The sequence below is a fragment of the Lepisma saccharinum genome, chromosome 11 (assembly GCF_977018435.1).
Source record: "Lepisma saccharinum chromosome 11, izLepSacc3.1, whole genome shotgun sequence".
NCBI lineage: Eukaryota > Metazoa > Arthropoda > Insecta > Zygentoma > Lepismatidae > Lepisma > Lepisma saccharinum.
Genome location: NC_139239.1, coordinates 18,772,670 through 18,796,595, shown reverse-complemented (window position 1 = coordinate 18,796,595; position 23,926 = coordinate 18,772,670). Strand labels below are relative to the sequence as shown.

The window sequence follows — 23,926 nt, the reverse complement described above, 5'->3', positions numbered from 1 at the left end:
AGAATAACCAAAACCTAATATAGAACAAATAAATGAACAAATAAACTATAGAATTTAAAGGAACCACAATGTACGTAAATTCTCCATCATATTGCCACACTCACGATTCACGTTGTTAGTCAGAGCTCCACCGCTCTTTCCCCCGTGACGGATGCCTCAAGACCAAGCACGCTCGTTTCCTCCTAGTGGCTCCGAGCATACTAGCCAATCAAATCCAGGCATGACGTCATGCAATGTTACCAGTACATTTTGTGGGGAGAGGGTTATATAATATATCATCATTATAAAAAAGTAACGGCAGTAAATGATCAGGAAACAATTCCCGAAGAGAACGTTCACTAGGAAATACTTAAAAATAAATTCAAAGTACTTCTTGCTCAAGAAAATTAAAAAATAGTTCTGCTTCATAGAGTAAAATTAAGCTGAAATTGGCAGGAAAAACAATAGAATGCACGTATTATTGTGAAAAATTCCCATCGTTTCGAGTTTACAGAAACATGAGAACTCATTTAAGATTTGTAGTTCAAGCTATAAACAACTCCCTTCAACAATTAATGTTTTCCCTTAGTTTGAAATTTTGCAAAAAGTTAAGAACACTGCACTCTGAATTATTTATTCTTACTCATGTAGCCCTACTGCTAAAAATGCATCATTTTCTGAAAATAATTAGAAGAAAGAATTTAAGAATGCCTCCACAAAACAATTTTTAAGACATTTCATACTATTATGCTTCACTGTGACAAATTGACTTTAGAAATAACGGTCTAGGACCGTAAACTTCCTTTACCATCCTACTACCGTAAAATTACCGTCATAGTTTCTAAAGTACTTGCAGCCATTACATAGTTAATCGAATTAATGCAATTTTCATTGTTAATTGAGTTTGGTTCCAGCCTACCTTACACAGAGGCTACTCGGGACTGGCCTTTCAGTTTAAGTCGTATCCGACCATGAGCCTACACCTGGTATCGAACCCAGAACACCCTTGACTGCAACGTGACGACGTTAGAACTATTCCATCTGGTAGACCCTAATGCCCTTAACGATTTAATTTTTTAAAATGTGTTTGGAGAGCATTTATAATAATTTTCTATCTTCATGTATCATTGTACAAGAACAGCTGAGTCCCATTTCTCTAAATTAACGGGCAGAATGTTAAAATTTAACGGTAGAATATTGTAAATTTGTCGAAGTACAGCTTGCACAGATGAGAAAACTGAAACTTTCGTCGAATTTTCACTGTATGCGAGTGGAGGGACTGTTTACAATGTAATCCTGCCCATGCGTTGCCAACATGTGTGGCATTCTTCAAACTCTCGTCTTCATCTTTATTCGGTGGCGAGTGTTTGCATCATCATTGGGGGAAAACCGTACACAGTAAAAGTAAAGACGCGATATTTAACGTTATTCAAGTTTTTGACAACGAAGCAAGTGAGGGAAGCTATACATGTGGCAACACGAGAACTCTCGGGCATAAACAAAAGGACGCGAGAGGAGAAAACAAATGACAAGTCTACTTTAGTTGGAGAATTAATCACGGTTATTCTCATCTTGGTTAAGCTGTATATGCATATTTCAAAATGGGGAACAAAACTTTGACTTGCTTTCTTATTAAGACGTTTTCTGAAATTTTCTGTCAAATTAGAAATTCTTTAGAGCACATGAGCCAGCCTCCTTGCCGAAGTACTGGGTGTTCCATTTACAACGCAGACCGGAGTTGGGGATAGTAAAACTTTTGAACCGGAAGTGGTACACATATAATCCTTATACCAAATTGAAGTCTTGTTCATGCATATATTTTTAAATCGGGGAAAAGTGATTGGATTTAACTAGTGTCCACGCAGTGTTGCCAGATGTAACGGGAAGTTTAAATGAAATTTTTACAAAGCATGAAAATGGCACATAACACACATGTACGGACATGCCGTCGGTAATTTTCAGTTTGGTTAGGTGGATTAGCTCGGCATCTATGGCAGTGAAGAAAGAAATGTTCCTATCTACCGATAGCTAATCGGATGAGGCGTCTTTAAGGGGGAACTAGGAAAATCGTTGTTTTTAGAAAATAAGACTGTGCGTTGGCAACACTGCTGGTGTTTCAGTGCCACAGAAGGTGTGTTTCGAAACTGTATACATCATGCAATTTTCATGAAAATAGTGTTACATGCAACTGGCAACCATGCGATAAGTTTGTTTCTTCATCCGACTTTGTAATTGCTGTCAATGTTAATGAGAATAGCTCATTGTGATAAATTCCTGACGCATCGCATGGTTGTAAGTACCTGTAACACTATTTTCATGAAAATTTCCAAGTTTCTTTTTTATTGTTTTCAGTAAGCATGATGTATACAGTTTCGAAACACACCTTCTGTGGCACTGAAACACCAGCAGTGTTGCCAACGCACAGTCTTAATTTCTAAAAACAACGATTTTCCTAGTTCCCCCTTAAAGACGCCTCATCCGATTGGCTATCGGTAGAAATGAACATTTATTTCTTCACTGCCTTAGATGCCGAGCTAATGCACCTAACCAAACTGAAAATTACCGACGGCATATCCGTACATGTGTGTTATGTGCCATTTTCATGCTTTGTAAAAATTTCATTTAAACTTCCCGTTACATCTAGCAAAAATGCGTGGACACTAGTTAAATCCAATCACTGTTCCCCAGTTTAAAAATATATGCATGAACAAGGCTTCAATTTGTTACAAGGATTATATGTGTACCACTTCCGGTTCAAAAGTTGTTCTATCCTCAACTTCGGGTTGCGTTGTAAATGGAACACCCGATAGTTATCACAACGTGCTACAACGCCAGTAATCCCGGGTTTAAATCCTGGCCTGGTCATGGGTGTTATTTGAAAGTGTCCCTTTATCAATTTCATCTTTAAGATTATGCAAAAGTAGTTGAATAGCGACGCTAAATAAAAAACATCATTTCAAATTTAGTGCTCATGATTCGTTCTTCCGTTTGTAATACTGTAGTAGTTGCACCAGGCCCACTTACACGGAGGAGTGGTTAGTACAACGAGCTACGACGACGTGTGTCCAGGGTTCGAATCCAAGTTTACGCATGGGCGTTTTCGTGAGTGTCCCTTCATGAATTTCATCGTATCATCGCTTATTCCTTATCGTCGTGATTAGCCAAAAGTGTAGAAAAGCGATGTAAAATAAACCAAATCAATCAATCAAGCCGTTTCACCATGTTATATACCCTATCCCAACCAGCTTTGGAGCAAGGCCGCTCATAGCGCCACAGAAGGGGAGGAAATCGAGTGCGCAGAGGGATGCCTTGAAGGTTGGTCACTGCAGTCGATCCCACCCACTCCTACCAATCTCGTTCTCTGTCACTTGTTGATTGGTGGACACGTCTCGCGTCACTACTTGCGCAGAGACTTGTTTTGGTTCGCCTGCTTCAGAGATAACTGGGACAGGGTATAGGTAAGTGTAATTCAAATACATTTTCGGACCGAGAAACTTCAGACTATAAAATCGGCAATCAGTTACCAATCTAGAAGCAAAGTTCCATATCGTCGTATCTGTTGGCAAAGTTGAAACAAACTGGTTAACAATAGTACACGTACTTCAACATTCAGCTGCCTAGTGCTCCAGAGACCGTCCATCTAGCTGCAAGCGTCAGCAGAATGTACACATTGGAGTTCTCAAGAAAGGAACTCTTGAACTCCCTTTTTGCTCTCGTTGTTGTCCGGAAAGTTGCCCGAAAGCAAACAAGCAGAGAGAAAAAAAAACTTAGCCAAATTGGGCCAGGCTTCAAATGGTTCCGTACCACATTGCGGTCGAAGTTAATTGCCAAATCGCGGGCGCATTTCACAAAGGAACTTCCTTTTTAGCAAATTGAGAAGTTTCTTCGAGTTTCGGGCGCTGGCAGATCCTGAGAAAACAGAAAAAGAGACACACCAACTTCGGCTTTAAAAGGGATCTTCTTTGTTTTTTCCCGACTAACCAGAAGCGACTTGGCGCGTCGGCTTGCGCGCAAGACAACTAAGCCCTGATCTCCTGAACGTGAAAGGGTTTTGTATGTTTACCATTACTTCCTGAAATATTAGGCTCCCTTCCGGTCGCTATCTCCGTTTCTCTCTCTCTCTCTCCCTCTTTCTCTCTGTCCTACCATTCTTTCTTTCTCTTCCCTACTTGTCCCTCCCACTCTTTAATTATCTGTGTCACTGCCTCTCTCTACTACTTCTCTCTCTTTCCCTACTTCACCTTTTCTTCTCTCACTGTTGCTACCACTCACATTCGCTCGCTCTCTCTTTCTCTCTTCCTGTCTGCGTGTGTATGTGCGTGCGTGTGTCGCCACAATTTAATTCCTCTCTTTCTTTCTTTCGCCCTTTCCTTCTTTATCTTTTTATTTATTTCACCCATTCCTTCTCTCCATTTATTTCTTTCACACAGCCCTTTCTCTCTTTCTATCCCATTCCTTGTCTCCATATTTTTCTCTTTCTATCCCATTCCTTCTCTCCATATTTTTCTCTTTCTATCCCATTCCTTCTCTCAATCTTTCTTCTTTGAATCACACATTCCTTCTCTATATCTTTTTCTTTCAATCACCCATTCCTTCTTTTATTTCTTTCACCCATTCGTTCTCTTTTCCTTTCTTTCACCAATATCTTCATTTTCTTTCACCCATTCCTTCTCTAGTTTTCTTTCTATCACATATTCCGTCTCTCTCTTGCTATCACTCATTCCTCTTTCTCTAACACTATATCTTGTCTCTCGATATCTCTTGCCTTCACTCTTTCCTTCTTCATCTATTTCCTACTACCACTCTTTTCTTTTCTCTCTCTTTCTCTCATCAATCATTCCTTCTCTCTTTCTCTGGCTATCAATCCTTCCTTCTCTCCTTCCACATCCCACTCTTGCTGTCTACCCCTCTATCGTTTACTCTCTCCCCTTCTCACCCTCTATCTCCCGTCTTCCTTTTCTCTTCAAAGGCCAACAATCCCCTTCGCTCGATCCTCCTTATCTCAGTTCCGGCGTGACTGACGCTTTCGTATGGAATCCCTTGTGCTGCGAGGACTGGTCTTATCTTCGTGTTCTGTCCGATATCAGTAGGGGAGGAAATCTTACACGAAGACAGAAGGCGGAAATTACAAGGCACTATTTCCCTTGTGTGGCTTTGCAGTCGCTCATTCCTTTTCATCCGAAATTCATTTCGCGGCGTCTTGTATTTCCTAACGTTATTTCCTGACTGAGTATCCTCAAATATAGATGTGTTGCCGTATCGATCCAATGCGAACGAAAGAAAAGTTTAGAAAAACCGTACAACATAATGTGCCATCTCGTACGGTATAATCTTATTCACAAGTACAGGGTGGCCTAAAATGTAACCAAAAGTATTAAATACTCAGTATTTCGGCCACTTTTTTTGGGCCACCCTATAGAAAATCATTACGAAATTTCTGGGCATTCACCCTCCACGTGAGGCCAAGCCATTTAGTAACGCCAAATGTTCCTTTTCCAATAATCATTCCGCATCTCTGTATTGGCCTTACCCGATGTTTATTACTATTGGAGAAACACGATGGGTGTTCTGTAACGTTAGCCATTCCATGTTTCCCTCTCTCGCCGGTACACGGCGCTGTAGCTGTGCATGGGCTTTCGCAATTGCGTTTCATAAATAAGATCAACCTATCTGTTCGTTTTCAGCTCTTCCAGCTCTCTCCTGCTTCCGCCATATGTGCTGCTAAGGAACCAGCCCCCCTCCCCCCTTCCGCAAATTCACATCCTCCAGAAGCTAACCCTGTCTTACGCTCACAAATTCTTAACCGCATGAAAGTCAGGCTTGGTCTCGCAATGAGGTTACGTAGTGCTGAAAGAGGAAATGGGAAAATGCTGTTATGGAAGGAACGACCCCTTACCTTCGGATAGACAAATCAGCGGTTACCCACACACGGTTGCTATGCTCGTGTTTCTCTTTTTCCTTGATCAAATCACACACATACCCTTTTCGCAAGTTTTAATTTAGCACCATATGGAAAGCCTGCGAACGTTATACTTTAACGCAGTGGTTCTCAAACTGTGTACGCGTACCCCCAGAGGGTCATAAATGACTTGAAGGGGGTACGGCGATCAGTTCGGAAGAGAAATGTCGAGAATACCCACACGACAACATTTTTACTGTACGTGTGTAGAGCAGACTTCTTCAGACTTCATAGCTTTAACCCTCAACAGGAAAATAAGGCTGATTTTGTAACTGACACACTTATCTTTAGGTTCTGAAATAAAATGCTTTCTGGAGCCAAATCTCCGCTTCAAAGTTTCAAGTGAACAAACAGACATCAAGAAACTGTCAGGCTATGCAGGCACATCCTTCTTACTGGAAACTTTAAGGGCTTACAATAAAAACTCCAAAATTGTGCTTCAGAGTTTGTTACTCCCTCTGTCCCATAATTATTGTCCGGTATGCCAAAATGGTAGTACAGGAATTACAGACGAAGAGGCAGATGGAAAGCACACGCATGAGGAGAGGCACAGTAGATCAGTCTTCAAGATTGTGAAGAGGAACAACATGACCGTACCGCAAAGAGGAACAAATACCGCCCAGACGATTACCAAAAGGGGGCGTTGGGTTACAACACACCGGTGTGGCACTGTATGACAACCGGTCTAGCAAGGCACGCTGCAAATCGTTAGTAGAGCACTCCTTCAGTGAGAACGTGTGAGAAGAACAGCCATGAACACACAACCCATGATAGGAAGCGACAGGGGTAGCAAGAACATCACGGACAGTGAACGACAGGCAGTGTACGAGTTTCTGTTGGAAAACAGTACGGCTGGCGTAGTGAAGAAAGGTGCCATGACAAGTGCGGCCGAGAAATTGCATGTAAGTACGAGAACAGCACGTCGAATTTGGCAACAGGGGCGGCAATCGTTGAAAAATGAGGCCATTTGTGCAGCGGTTGCATCTAGGATGAAAGGCAAAGTCAGACCAAAGAAGAAGGATCTTGCCCTACAACGACTACAGCACCTACTGCTGCGAAAGCGGAAGAATTTTCGTTCAATTGCAGTGGCGCTAAACGTTGCTAAGAGTACCCTGAAGAGGCGTCACACATTTGCCTTGTCCATGCTGGATCCTACCACAGTCGCTTGTCCTGAAAGCGGTAATCCGAAGTTCAACATGATGATGGAGACAGTTCATGTGGATGAAAAATGGTTCTACCTGATGAAGGACGGTCAGAAATTGTACTTACTGCCCAACGACCCAGAAGCGCAGCGAACACGTAAAAGCAAATCGTTTATTCCCAAGATCATGTTTCTGGCTGCCGTCGCCCGCCCTCGTTGGGATGCTGGTCGCAAGCAGTGGTTTAATGGTAAGTTAGGCATTTGGTCGTTCGTCAGCAAGGAACCTGCCAAGAGGAACAGTAGGAATCGTCCTGCTGGTACAATGGTCACCAAACCATTAACTGTTACCAAAGATGTTTACCGGGACATGCTCATCAATAAGTTAATCCCAGCAATAGATACACAATGGCCTCGTGGACTGCGCGCAGGGAGAATCCAGGTGTCCGTTCAGCAGGACAATCAGCGTCCGCATATCGTTCCCAATGACCGCGCCTGGATGGATGTTGCAGCGGCCAGTGGAATCACTTTAGATCTTGTATGCCAACCGCCAAACAGTCCGGACATGAATGTTTTAGATCTGGGGTACTTCCGGGCAATTCAGTCTCTCCAGCATCAGGCAGCTCCACAAACTATTGATGAGTTGATCGCCGCCGTTGAAACATCTTTCTCTGATCTGACACGCGACAAGCTCAACAACGTCTTTCTCACTTTGCAGTCCTGTCTCATTGAAATTATGCGCGTCCAAGGTGGGAACAACTACAGGATTCCCCATATGCAAAAAGCACACTTGAACCGCCGCAACGTCCTGCCATCTCGCTTGGAGTGTCCTCGGAACATTTACGACGAGGCTACAGCAGCACTGCAGCACTAGATCTAGCTCGTTCATGGGATGACAACCTTGCTGGACCAACAATCTCTTTAGTCTTGATGTGTTATTTTGTCGAACGTCTTGGTTACTTTGTATTGATCCTGAATTGATTACTTTTTATTTATGTTCTTTTGGATACTTGATCGGCAAATTTGTACTGATCCTTAAGTAATAAAGTTGTATGACTCATTCCCGTGTTTCATTTTCTTCTTCTGTATACACCAATGTCACAGTTTCAATATCGGACAATTTTTATGGGACAACAAACAAAGGTGTACCGGACAATAATTATGGGACAGAGGGAGTATTAATTTATTTTTGTTCTTTATTTTTTTTCCAACAAGTCTGGAAAAATATATGGAAATTAAAGTTGTTTTTACATTGTTACGTTCCCTTTTATAGTTGTTACCCTATGCTCTTTCTGTCGGGCTTAAGACTCTTCAGACCTTCACTGAAGCCATCTCCGGATCATGGAAACACTGAACACCATAGATGGGTTTGACTGTTTATTTGCCAAAGTGTAATACAGTTTGTAGTAAGACGAGATTGACGAGTAAACCTCAATTCTGAAGTTCAGGAATTACTAAATTTTATGTTTAGAGTTTTTAGAAATCTGTCTAAATCCTGTTCTATACTGGCGGTCTCCTTCCCATTTAACACAGGAAGTGCTCCTATATTTACCAAAATTTGAACTTTTATACCTCCGAGTTTACTCCCCAACCACCGGCGATTACATAATTTTCATATCATAATACAGTTTCATCCTTTTAAGTTTTTTATACATATGTTCATTGATCATTATACAATTTTAAAAGTTGAGTTATAACACATTTCTTTCTTTTATCTTGCTTCTCAAAAAAGAAAAATTGTAATTTACAAGTTACTTACAGTTATCAGTTGATGCATCTGGTTATAATATACAGGTTAAACGCTTTTTTCATCTAAGCGCTGATTGGAGGAACAATAAATGCGTAATACAACAGCGTTACATTTCTCAATATTTCGCATAAGATTAAAGCCGTAACAACATACTTCTTAGCATGCATGTGTTTCAAATTCTTATTCTTGTAACTAATCAAGATTGTAAACGTAGGGACGCCCAATAAAATAATAAATGTAGGATTCTAATGTTTATTTCTTTACCATTTTCCCACATACAGCCCAAATACAGTTTTCCTCTATTGCAGATACATGCCTTCAACATATCAAAAACTCAACCAGGCAGCCATAAAAGTCCCTAAAATCCACTAGTCCGAGAAAACTTATGGGGGGGGGGGTACATTAGACGTGTAGTTACGTCTAAAGGGTACAATGAGAATAACGTTTGAGAATCACTGCTTTCACGAAGAGATTATGGGAGGAAAAGGTTCTATAAGTAAGTAAAGTTGTTTCCTGTGCGCTTGCCATGTAGGTGATATGAAGTTAGGTCTCCGCACAATCTCGATCTTGTTGGGAATGACAGGGCTGCCATTCCCAACAAGCGGTGGCGAAAACTTACATTGGCCCGTGGGGCCCGAGAGCACCCAATAAAATGTCATTCTTATTATTGTTGTAGTGATGGAGTGCTTACTGAAATCAGTATGTAACATATTTTTTAAAAGAAATAAGTAATGATGCACTGTTGGTGTGCAATAAGATCAGGATACATGAAATGGAGAATTTACGAATTTTTGTCAACTCAAGTGTTTGAGCCCGTACAATGTTTTTCAAAAGTTGGCGACCCTGCCAAGAAGTCCCGCTTGTTCCTGAGGCCAAGTGGGTCTCGGAGCTCATTGGCAGAAACACGAAACAAACCATTCCTCCCAGTAATTACGTACTGCGAGAACAATCTCATTATTAGCTGAAGTGACAGAAAACACACGATAAAAATGTATCAAATACGAAAATGTCACGGTAATTCAACCATAGCCGGACAAGGTAAGAACGAAACTGTAACAAGTAATTGCCTGTCTGGAAATCCACTTCCAGATATGGGAGACTGCGAGATCGAAACATTTACCAAATTTTTGGTCTACTTTATGCTCCTGATAGCGACCAGACCGAGTTATATTATATTTATATGTATTACGTGTATATTAATATGTTAGCCGTGATCATTGGTCCGTTTGTCTCCGAAAAACACAAACATATCAAGAAGTATAAAATACACAACGCCATCAATTGAGGACTTTTGCTTATAATATAAGAGTTATCGTGTCTCTAGGTTAAGTAGCTTTGGCTACAAAGCAACAACCTCCCTCAAGGGTTGAATTTCGGAAACCCTTGTAGTGGGTTCTTACTTCATATGAGGACACCTAAATCCTGGTGTTTGGCCTGTAAATTTATCATAATAAATATAAGTTTAAAATATCTTTGCCCTCCTTAGGGGTTCAATTTCTGATAAATCCCTTCTTACTTAGTGCTTACGTCACAAGAGAAAGACTCCGAAACTTTCGCCTTATTAGGTCCATGAATTTAGGTTGTATGTTGATGATTCAGCGAGTGAGGACAAACACTTTTGTATGTTAAGGTAAGCTAATCGGAACTGGAACTACAGTGCAAGTGGCATCTCATCAATCCAATGTACACCCCTGTTCACACAAAGTGACACATTTGATAGGGTTGACATTTAAAATGCGTGCCAAATTATATTAACAGGAGTGTACAATGCACCTACACCAAGATATCGAACCCGGGATCTCTTGATTAGAAGGCGAGAACGTAAATCCTATACAATCGGTTAGGCCCAAGATGGCATGGTGCTTGTTGAACAGTTAGGAGAAAAAGCCATTGTTTAGGGACCTATTGACGAATGAAGCTAAATTTTCTAAAACTGACGTAATTTTTTTTTATTCTTACCACTGCGTAGTTTGTCTGTCAGAAAAAGATATAAATTATAGGATTTTTTTATGGCCCCATTACAACACAATTTCCTCCTAACTACATCTGATAACTCAACTATGAAAGTAATGAATTGCCACAACTGCCCATTAGGATGTTAAAAGCTAGTAACACGAAGTGCTGGTAACGTTTAGCAAAGAGCAAACACTTCCAACATCCCAATAATTCTCTGCTTACAATTACAATAAAGAAGGATCAGTGTATCCTACTCAGAATCCAGAAAAACAACCATCAGATCGACAAAAAAATAAATTGACGTTTCCTCGTCCGTGGATCGAAAATGTGACGTTTCGGCCATCCACCGGATTCTTGTCATCGTTTTCTACAGCCCTCAATTATAATTTACATCGCCGGCATATTAAGGAAGTTATTATCCCCAATTCCTCAGAACATACCCGCTGTTATCGCGACGGACAGATGCGGAATTCGCGGAATTTAATTTTGGCGACTCGGGGCAATATAGTACGTGCCCACCACTCTCCCCGACACTAGATCTGTCCGAGGACGGTGGTCGGGCGAGAGAAGAGCGGATAAAGGAGTGAACTAATGAACGGTATGCTCCCTTTCATCTCCGTATGTGGAAGCGTGCGAGAAAAAGGGAACAAAGGAACAAAAAAAAAGGTAAGTTGGAAAAACGTTGTACGAACTGAGAACTATTCAAGCTGGAATTCTGTTCATTTCCGCGGTAGCGGGAAGGGGACACGCTGAAATGTTTCTCTTTGTTTTCATGAATGTTTATGGCGTACTGTTGTTAAAATAAAAGACTGTTTAAAGTCCACTTTGTGCACAAATAAGATAATCTGGAATGGGCCTACACTTTAAAGTAAAAAGCTGATAGATTTATTTTACTTCGCTTTTCTGCCATTCTTGGTTAATCGCGAAGATGGGGATGAGTGATAATATGATGAATTTGATGAAGGAACACTCACAAAGAATGCCCAGACCGGGATTCGAACCCGGGACTTCTGGCGTCGTAGCGCGGTGTGATAACCACTCCGCTACAGAAGCCGGCACTGTAAAGTGGGATCCGAACCACTATGTCCCTCCACGGAGGGGAAGGGACTTCCCTGTTGATGCAGTGCTAAAGTGCGCGTCAAATCTCCTGCATATGGCGATAGCCAATAGCAGCCCACTGTAGCGGTGCCATGTCGAAATCTCACACAGAAAAGAGACAGCGTGGTTGAGCGAAACGCCTTGTCACGGAACTAGACAACGTTGCACGGCCGTCATTCGCTGCTGCTGTTCAGCAGTTCAAGGTCATATGCAGGAGATTTGACAGGTACTCTAACTTCGTCACATTGCAATTAAGAGGTACTGGATTAGATACCCGTTGAAGGGGCATTGTGGTTCGGATCCACTATAAACTGTACGTCCAGCCCCAATTTGCCTTCCTGTTCATAAAGTGGACTTAATGCAAGAACTTAAAACTCATTCAAGCTCAAACTGCCACAGTGTATCGAACAAGGGACCACTCGATTACAAAGCTTCAGCATTAGCAGTTCGACATCGAGGAGGTCCCATTATTATTGTTATGGCCAGTGACGTATTTACAATATTTCGTGGAAGCTAAGGTATTCTCAACATTAGAGGAGAAGGTCTAAATATGGGCGACGGTTTAAATATGGGTTTTGGAGTTATCAGCGATACCGGGTGCTGCGGCCTGACGGAGGCATGGGAACTGGTTATCTGTCAAGGACAAAGGTTGCGGCGCAAATTCGCAAGAGAAAGTGGTGGTTAGTTTCGGCCTTGGACGCTGTTATAGAATTGCGACCACCGAAAACTTTTTGCAGGTATGTTTTAACTCAACGTTTTCTGAATTATCATCTGCTTTCTATAGGTTATGGTATTTGCGGTACATAAAACAAATGTGGGCTTTTATAATGCCATGATTTGTTTGTGAGATATGTGCCACAGAGAGCGAAAATAAATTGAAGAAGAAAAATAGCGTGATGGTCTAAATATGGGTGGGATATGACATGAGGTCTCATGTTGAGATCACATTTTCAACAAATATTTGGATGTTTTTCTTAATTTCGACTTTTCCCATTCCGCGCGATTTTCAAAGCAACAGATTATTCATAATATGAATTTTATAATGTTTTAGCGATAAATGACTGTTTCTTTAAATTTTAATTGCTTTTTGTGATATTGCCACTATTGGCCCATATTTAGACCACAATTTTGAAATACATCATTTTACCATTTTTTGGAAATTGCTTTTTATAAAAAGAAATGTAGACCTTCTATACTTTAGCATGCTATTACATTTAAGTACATATTTAATAGATATATACTCGTATTTTAAAGGCAGGTGCTTGATATATTAATTTCTTTCCTCCGAAAATGACAACATAAAAAGGAGGGCTCATATTTAGACCTTTTCCTCTAACAATAGGAGTTTTTTACGACGCACTGTAAAAATTTAGCCGACATCTGTGGTGAAGTGGTTATCACAGCGCGCTACGACACCAGGGTTCACGAGTTCGAATCCCGACATGGCCAAGGGTGTTCTTTGCGAATCAATTTCACACTCAAGGTCGCGATTAGCCAAAATTGACAGAAAAGCGACGCTAAATAAATCGAATCAACACTAAATATATTAATATTAAGTTAACCGGCAAAGACCGTTGAGACTGTAGCCAGCACTTGCCAGCACTTCCTTTGGATGTATTCAGTTGTAATAAAATAAAAGTTCAAGATCCATAAGGACAAGAATAAACTGGACTGATGAAGTGAAGGTCCTGGCATATACGTAGTTAAAGAATCCAAAAGCCACACACGGCTCCACTTTGTGTGGGAGGAAAGGGTGCACAAGAAAAGTTTCAAGACATGCGCAGAAAACACATCTTGAGACTATCGGTCAACATTTTAACATTACAAAAATCCCTGATCGCCTGTCTTGAAATTATCGTTCCACATGTTTAACATTAAGAACATAGTTCGGTAGATTTCGAGTAGAAAGAAACTAAAATTAGGCACGTCAAAATTTGGGACGAGTTTTCACTAATAGATAACCAAGGTTGGTATACATCTCTGGAAACTTAGAAAAATACTCGCAGTAACTTTAGGCAATGAGTGATACAAGGTGGTAATAAAAACATTTAAGTACAGTAAAACCTCGTTAATCGGGACTAATGGCGGGGAATAAGTTGACCAGTTTAACGAAAGTCCGGATTAACAGAAATAACCTAAAAGAACAGTAGAAAGTGCATTAAAACTCCGTTTATAGCAACAAGACACGTTTATTAAGGTGTATTTAAAAGGCATAGGCCTAAATACACTATACAGTACAATACAAAGTCTGCGGGAAACAGAATTTCATCAGTGGTTGACTCCCTTTTCTTTGAGAAGTTCTCTTCTTGACTTCTAGCCACATTTAAAAACTTGCATTCTGTTTTCATTGCCTTTTGGCTCTCCGGATTAAGCGAAGTCCGGCTTATCGGGGTCAGGATTAACGAGGTTTTACTGTACCTTACGTGGTTAAAGAAGGGGAGGGATCAAAGTGTAAGCCAGTATTATCGCCTCGGTGACTACCATTTATTCTGAACTTTCTAACTGACCTCCCGATAGTGTCTGTATTGGCTATATCAGGGAACTGGTCTTTTATTGCATTTGAGCGAAATCTGTCAGCAAGTTTTAAAATGATTTTTGTACAGTCACCAGCAAAAAAAATGGGACATCTAGATTCTGAAATGCTAGTTTTCCTGCAAGGCGTTGGGTGTGTTGCCTAACTGTACGGCGGTGGTATAGAAGTTGCTATTGCAAAATTGCTGTAAAAATGCACTTATAGCCGTAGAGTTGGCAACACTCATAACGCTTTTCAGAATCTACGTGTCCCATTTTTATTGCCGGTGACTGTACATACAAAACTTTGAAAAATACATTTGGTGCTGTAAATGCGCTGAAGAGAAGTTTCATTGATATGAATTTATTTCGATGTTTTTTGACACAGAATTTTGTATGTTTGTAACGTCTGATATTGAATACACAGAGAACCTGAAACGTCAAGTGACTCCAGTAAGATATTAAAGTGCATAAAATTGCTAACGATGCAATTTGGTGCAACAAAATACACAGAAATGTAAACAAGGCAGTTTTTATAATATGTTGTTCCATGTGATGCACTAAAATGCATCAATGAGAATCAGGCACGATAATTTAAAGAAACTAAAATTGTACGTTTGACTGTGTCAATTGATGGACCAAAAATATATCAACCACTATTTGATGCTTTTCAAGTTGTGTGGAAAAGCATATTTGAGATTTTGAGTTTTTCATTTTTTAAGTCCACTTTATATACAGAATTGTAACTGGACGTGCAGTTTAAAGTGGGGCCCAGCCACTACGTGCCCCCACTGGGTATCGAACCCGGGAATCCTTGATAAATGTTGATATTTGAGTAGGTAGTGCATATCTTTTTCACTATTGTATATAATTCATTGTACATATTAGCAACATATTATTTCGGAAATATGAAATTTTACTCCCCATTGAAGCCTATACATTGGCATTTTAAACGCATATTGTAATTTAATAATGTGTTAATTCGTCTTATTGTGTTATTCATAATATTTAATTGTGGAAGGTTCAAAATTAGTTTTTTTCTTTTAGTTAAGAACTAAATCTTCTCGCATGACCGGATCATTGTACAGATTAAATATACAAATTAGCAAAAGATAGGGAACATATGCAATGCACATTTACATTCGTAAAAACAATGCCTCGCAAACAGACCTTCAGTTTTATGTATACAGTTGCGAGACAAATGGTTACAAGTAAAATTAAATGCAACAATAATAAGGACTGGATGTACATCAATAGCGCATTCCGCTAAAACCTGCAATAATATCGAATGTTAGCCTGTTTCTGAAAGTCGAAGACGGTTCTCCCCAAGGTAACAGCCCAAGGCCATTAAAGCGAATATGCATGCCGTAAATAAAAGATAATTAACAGATGTCAGAGTTAGATTGCCAGTGGTTAAAAGCAACGGGCTCACCAAGGTCTTTTTTTCAGACATTTTAGAATGTTTGCGTGTTCAGGGAGTGTTGCATGCATTTGTACCTATATGGAGGCGAACAGCAACAATATTAGGGTGTGTGTGTGTTTTTTTTTTCACGTCCTCTTTATGCACAGCTAGGCTAATAGGGACTGGACTTACAGTTTAAAATGGAATACGCACTACTATGTGCCTACACCGGGTATCGAACCAGAGACCGTTCGATAAAAGTTGTGCAAGTAGGTCACATTTTCTATATCGGTCGCAGAGACGAGAACAGACCAGATCCTTCGAAGCTTGTCGAGACAAGACAGACTCGGTAAAATCGAGATAATGCCGAGGGTTAGTGTTCAAAACTTTGGTACGATATTAGAAAAACTTATCTAACTCATTCAAAATTACTTTTCTATGCTACTGCATAAGACATATCAAGCGGATATTTACCCAGATCAACTTATTAGTGACATTTGTGATACTGCGTTTCGGGCACATACGTATATTGAGGACAAAATTATATTTATCGAGGGTTCATAGCGTCAAAGAATAACAATCCATAAATAATACTAGAACATCAGCATGAAAAACTCCAAAACCCAGACACCAGCCGTTGTATTCCAGACAGGAAATCAGCTGTAATCAGTGTTGAATCAACATCGAAATGTTGGGTACTTTTACCGGGAATCGAACACAGGACCGTACTTACCAGGGGATCAACTATAACAAGAAACTCATTCATCACGTCCTTGGATTTTGAAAAAACTGTGATAGCCATACGATTGGACAAGGACACGTTGTATCCTGTGAAACGATGAGGAAAGTATTGTTAATGTCTACATTAGTCTAATAACACTATCATAACAAAAACAAAAATAGTCGTAAGTTTATCACGATAATAGTATGTTTCACGTTAATGCAAAACCGTCGCAGCATGGGACACAATATTTACGACGTTAACACTTTTCTAGTCTATAACGTATTATTGCTTACACTTCTATTAATGTGTGTCTTCATAATAAATATACAGAGAATGTTTTGAAAGCCAACTGTTATCGTTATAACATGAAAATTTTAAGGGACAGTTACATCGAATTCAGTGTCTCTTGAAGATGTTTTAAAATTCTTGAGTACTAATTCATTCGAGGCATTGCATACTAACTTTTTAATTACAAAGCACAAATTATGAAGACGAGAATTATTAAACACTAAACACTTGAGTCATATCAAATCGTAATTAAGTCATAATTCAAAATATCGTGACGGGCTCCATGACAACCTGTGGTTTGTTGCTAAAAGTGGGGAGGGAATATACATATAACCAAATAATCGCATAAAAAATTCCAAAATATAATTATAACCAAAATAATATTTTTAATTGTATATATGTATAGTTGATTGATTAATTTGGTGTTTTAAGTCCACTTTATGCACACTAAGGCTAATCGGGGCTGGACCTACAGTTTATAGTGGGATTCGAACCACTATGTGCCTCCACCGGGTATCGAACCCGGAAACCCTTTATTACAAGGCGACGACGCTACCACTGCGCCATCGGGGAGGCCCCTATATATGTATAGTTGAATCTATATAAACACTTGAGTCATATCAAATGGTGCTTCAGGAATGCTGCTTGTATCATGTTATTTCACCGTGGATCGAATCCAGATCCTCTAGATCACAATGCGAGAGCGTTACCACTACACCATCGAGGAGGACAGACACTTTGTCAATATCCATAGAAGTTGTAATGGATCGTGAGGTAATGTTATACTAGAGAAAAGCCTTGAACAATAAAGGATAATTACAGGACAAATCAATATTCCACTGAAGTGTACTTTTCGACTTCGCTCGAGAAATGGATATTCCCAAACCCATAAAGTTCTCCACGTCACTCAAAAACATCCAATTGCAATCCTGTGGTAATTTCTTTTTCTGTCCCGAAATTCACATTCTGGACAAATATTTATACCAAATTTCCTCGTTAATTAATTTCTATCGGTTACGGCACAAATTGGCAAATAAAAGTGTTACAGATACGTAGAAACGTAAAAATCCACGTCCACGACTTTTGCGGGACGTTTGAAACACTGCATATTAGGTTTCTCACTTGAGTGTAAAAACAACGGCTTGTAACGTCCTTCTCACATCGCCATAGAGTTAAGCAACACACATAATGCTATGTGGGCTAGCTAGCTAGCATTGCAGAATCTGTCCCATGTACTCCAGTGGCCTTCGCCCCTCAACCCCTTCCCCATAATGCTTGCACAGAGGTATGTCTTGGTAAGACGTTAGTTGAGTCCCAGATCACTTTATCCATAGACATTAGAGGAAAGTTTCCCAATTGCCTGGGACTCAAACCCATGTCTCCCGCATGACAGTTAAAAATCCTACCAACTGAACCACCGGGAATGATTAGTGCTCTCGCCTTAGAAGCGTGCGGATCCGGATTCAATACCTAATCGGAACTCCTAAAAAGTGCAATGCGCCTCTTAGGCCTCCTCTACACTTTCACTGAAATTGATACTCCAACTTCTCTTAGCCTGTTTTTCAACTCATTCATTTCTCCGATTCTCGAATACTGCTCTCCAGTCTGAGCCATGGCTTCCAATACAAATCTTTCTAGCATGGATTCCGTCCTCAGCTTCTTTACCGCCATTGTTCGTCATAGAATTCCTTCTCTGCGGCATCTTCAGAAACCTGACATCTTGACTACTTTGAACATCCAGTTGCTGCAGACCCGACGCGATATGGCCGATATGATTTTTTTTTCATCAATGCAAAATTGAATTCTATAAGTAGAAATTCAGATCTTAACTTCAGAGTTCCCTCTCGATCGACCAGAAACACTGAATTGTTCCACAACTCTACCGCTAGGCTTTCCCTTATACAGCGCTCTTTGATCCAAAGGCTGTCACAGTTCTATAATAAACTACCTACAAACATCGACATTTTTGCCCCTGAAAGTATTTTCCGATCGTCTCCAAGAACGAATTTGTAAATCTTTTGTTTGTTTCCTTATTTCTGTCTTATCTGTTTATATGTATCCCTTTTTGTTTTTACCTAAAACCATCTTGACTTGTTCTTGTTGATTTATTAGAATTTTCAGTGCAAAATGGCCTTACAAGTGCTGTATCTGAAATTTGAATAAATAAATAAACAAATAAATAAATATCGCTGCTAATACAAGAGAACAACTGGGGAGCTACATAAAAGTTGCAGACTTCGTTTTAAACAGCCAAATATGACGGGCGATGGGACTTGATGCACTGACCACGTGTTACCCAGTAAACACCACTTCACAGGCCTGTCCCATGAGAGGTATGTTGCAGACGTGCGTTTCTGGCGGAGTGGTCATTGTAAGGTGCTATCAAGCCAGAGGTCGCATGTTCGAACCTCGGGTAAAAGTCCTGGAATATAATTATATTTGTCTCATCATTCAACCTAGTCGTACCGATTAAAACAAGATATATATATATATATATATATATATATATATATATATATATATATATATATATATATAAGAGTGGCTCATATATTTATTATACACCGAGCTACACGGTTTTCTGACCAATAAAATTATTCAATACGTTTACTAGACTTAGCGGCACTCACTGACACTCCCCCTCCCCCAACCCCACCCACAGCAAGTTTGAACATCCACAGATACCATATGTTGTAAACATCCCGGCTTTCCCTTTCACTCTGCAACCTGCTGAAGTGCACTTGAAAAATCACTCCAAGAAATAAATGGGATGCCTTAATGACGTCACCATGAATGCCCGAAAGAATTTCCCCCCATCGTGCTCGAATGGCCAGTGCGGTCCGCATTCATTCCTATCTTTTGACCGTATCCATTGCGGTTCTATATTTTTTTTACGACCTCTTCTCGTGCAATTTTTATCGTGGATTTTCGGTTTGGCGACCAGTGACAGTCGGAGATGGATTGCATCCCTTTGGAGACGTAAAGGACATGGTCGCTTTCGGTGAGCGACGTAAACACTTGTGGCCGGCAGGAAATGACGTAACATTTATCTTCAACGTGACCTAAGCCCTCGTGCACGAAACATTGAATCCCGCTTTAGAAAGTAATAAATGACCGGCGAAGACGCTGAAAGAAACGCAGGAGTCGGTGTGAATACATCCACATTAATTTCGGTTTTTCATTTCGGTGACAGTGTTTCCAATTCTTGTACTTTTTCACTAGCTACGGAACAAATTAATGTATGTATAGTTTCACGTCTCTTTAATACTTAAAATCAGCATATGAAGGTTCTAAATGCACAATAGACATATACGGTAAATGCAAAATGTGGTTGCTTACAAGGATAACTAAGAAAGTGATCAATTCTGTCACATAATTTGTCTCTCTAAAAATGAGCAAACGAAAGGTGTAATGACAAATACGTATGCGATATTACTATTGGTTTATCTCAGTGGCAACAAGAATAACATCTCAAGGAGCATGGATTTCCCATGAATTCTTGAAGTGCCGTTATATTATTTCTCTAAATGTATGAGTATTTGAAAATAAAATCCGTAGGAAAATATTTGGCCCTAAAAGGGATGAGGAGACAGGTTGAGTGCAGAAGGTTACATAATTTGTATTTATGTCCAGTTATTATTAAAATAATTTAATCAAGAAAACTTAGGTGAGCAGGCCATGTAGCACGAAATGGGAGAGGAAAGAAGAGTTTATAGGATTCTTGTTAGGAAGCCTGATGGTAACAGACCGGAAGGAAGGCCGAGACGAAGATGGAGGGATAACATTGAGATGGACCTGAAGGAAATCGGTAAGGATGGAAAAGATTGGGTAGATTTTCCTCAGGATAGGAACAGATGGAAAGCTTGTGTTTCACAGTCATAAACCTTCGGGTTTAAGAAGCGTAGAGAGTTAGTATCATACACAAACTTTATCTAGTGATCGTTGCAAGCAGAAGCAAAGCAATTGACAGTAGTTAAAGACTTCCGTGATGTAAAAGTTACAGTATTACGCTCATTATCCAGGTGCATGTTTCACAATTTAACGTTGAACATCCCCAACTTAACGTTGACAGCTTCCAACTGCATTGTATGCTGTCAGTGTGTATTGTCCAAAAATGGCAGAATAGGAAAATAAAACAAACCAAATCAAGCAAGCAAGCAATGGCAACACCAAGGGAAGGGCAAATGAGGCTGATGTTTCCTGGCCGATCTGTCCTTCCCCTATCCCACAGCCTTGCAAGCAAGAAGTAAATCTAGATAAACAAATGCACCTTTAGGCGAAATATGCATTTTGCATGGTACTTCTGGTTGTATGTGACCATCCCTCCAGGAATACCTGCACCGGTTCTGTCACCCACTCATTTTTCATCTGCGGTCGTTAGTATAAAGAAACCACAGAGAATCTCGAATTGCACAAGTACCGAAAGAAACTCTTTGGCAACTTTTATAAAGTTGCTAGGAAATGCTGATTTCACTTGAAAAAGCAAGCGGAAAAAGGAAGAGGATAATTTGTGTCTCCGATTTGCGTTTCTGCATTTCCAATTGTGTCGATTTGTATTCGGCCGCACTTCATTAACGAATTCGGAAGAAATTTTCCTCCGGTCTCAAATAAAAACGAGGTTCCTTGTCTCCGGCCGTGCACTGAAGGGGTTATCTAGGACTGTGGGGTTCGACTTCAATGCAAGAAAAGAGGAAAAGAGTTGGGGTGAGGGAGGGAGAACTAGGTCGCAGAGTAGGCAATAGGATAAGTCATTAATGACATGAGCTTAATTGAATTCCACGATCATTAGCAGCTCGCTCGAGAATTTGCGCATGCGTCGGTGAAAAGATTGGGAACGAGCTCATTGCTTCAAACAGAGGCGTACGTTGCGGTGTTTGTATTTGTAGTTTTATAAATGATACAACACATAGGAGAGAGGTTACCCGTAATTAAACTATTCGTATTTTGTAAATTGTACGTAGTCTTCCTCATTACAACCTGGAACTGCATAGTTGCAAGCTAATGAGGCTATGGGGATTAGAGTGCCAAATACGTAATCCCATACTATATCTGGTTGCCCCATGACTTGCTGAACCTGTCACCGATGTAATTAATCTATCTATCTTTATATATAAAAATGGTATGTGGGTGGGTGTGGGTGTGTAAATTTGTTTGTTCCGGCATAACACTCGAACGCCTGGAGCAATTTCAACAAAACTTGGTACACGTATCACTTGCAATCTTAAAATAAGTAGGGCGGGGTGGCAAGGGGTGACATGTAAAAATAATCTAGAACCACCAATACTAAATTCCGCACAGACATCCGTGACTCTATGCAATCCGCACAACGATAGTGTTTCTCGGGTTGCCGAACATTCAGGCTGTGTTGTGAATGGAATCCATAGTTTTCGTGACACTCCCAATGCGGTTCAACTCCAAGTTCATTACCTATCGGCATGGGGGGTGAGAGGGAGTGAAAAATAAAATGCCACAAATTACCTAGATTAGTGACGAATTCATAGTTTCCGTAGTCGCTAAGCTAATTGGTGACATTCACGATCACATTTAAAATTAGTTACATTTTACACTATAGTTAAATTCATTATTCTCCTGTCTAATACAAGATTGGTATAAATAAATACCCGGGTAACGCCGGGAAATCAGCTGGTTCATCCATAATAAGCGGTATCTTTCCTAACAGCTAGACACGCAAGGGGCATACCTATATTTAAAGGGGGGTCCCCAACGCAATTAAATAATTATCGGCCTATATCGATAATTTCGTCATTAAGTCGGATTCTTGAAAAGGTAATTTATAAACAATCTGAACAATACTTACATTGTAACAACCTACTTACTTACAGACAATTCGCTTTTAGGAAAAATCACTGAACAGAATTACTCCTGCATAAACTGTTACATAACTGGCAGCATGTATTAGATCGTAAAGGTAAGCAATACATCGGCGTAATTTCACTAGATATCAGTAAAGCATTCGATAGTGTTCAAACAAAGTTATTAATACAGAAATTGTATCAGCAATTCAAGTTTTCTGCTACTGCATGCAACTGGATCGAAAGCTATTTGCACAATAGGAGTATCCATACAAAAGTTGGCAACTCGATTTCGTACGGTCTGAAGGTATCTGTCGGTGTACCTCAGGGATCTATTCTGGGACCAAAACGTTTTAACATGTTTGTAAATTATATCGCAAGCAAGAAATTTGGCTTTGAATTGTATCTATACGCAGTTGACTGTCTCCTGTACTGCGCATCTAACAAATTAGAAAAAGGTATTGCAAATATTGAAAAAAGCATGCCCGAAGTTCTTGAGTGGTATCAATCTAACATGTTGAAAGTGAATGAGTCTAAGACTCAAGTATTAATATTATCCACGGAAAACAATAACGCAAGTATACAATATTAAAATAGGTAATTCTAATATAAAGCCAAGTGAAAGTCTAAAATATCTTGGTATTTACCTACATAAGAATTTATTCTTTTCACATCATGTGAAAATTGTGTGTGAACGTGCAGCACCTAGAATCAAATAGTTTCAATATGTCTGCAAATATGTACACCTTGCTCACAAATTAGCGATCTACAAATCATTTATTAGGCCGTTACTTGAATATTGTTCCTCTGTACTCTATGGGATTAACACAAATAACACCAACAAATTAGAAAAAATGCTATTCGTAGTATACGAAATACAGCACACACGACTTCACGAACGAGCAGAGAAGAACTATAACTACGCACGCTTGAATCCAGGCAAAAATATGCGTTTCTACTCAAAATTCATCAGGCAATTAACACAAACAACCACTTACTAAGCGCAAAGTAATTATATGTAGTGACATGCATTATCCCAAGCTGCGATCTAATAGCACCAATAGCATCCGAGTACCAAAATGTAAGAAGGCAAGATACGAATCAAAATCCTTATCATCGCTGGCAAGTAAGGCGTGGAATCAACTGCCTGTAGCCTGGAGAAAGGAGAGAAATTTGGCCAAATTTAAACAACAAATTAAGATGTTAATCTATGAATACTGACACCGTGCCCCATTTACCTCATTTATCTCATTGCCTCCTTCACATAAACTTACTTAATTTATATTTCTTGTGCGTTTTCATTCCTTG

General features: G+C 39.9%; 1 protein-coding gene across 1 annotated transcript in view; it reads left to right on the top strand.

The window, feature by feature from the left end:
* Nucleotides 1–6,690: 6,690 nt before the first annotated feature.
* LOC145994959 (uncharacterized) overlaps nucleotides 6,691–23,926 on the top strand; it is a 64,350-nt gene continuing 47,114 nt past the window's right edge. Inside the window, exon 1 of the mRNA XM_083131492.1 lies at nucleotides 6,691–7,614. Within this exon, the coding sequence (XP_082987618.1) occupies nucleotides 6,691–7,614 (924 nt within the window). The remainder of the gene's footprint in view (nucleotides 7,615–23,926) is intronic.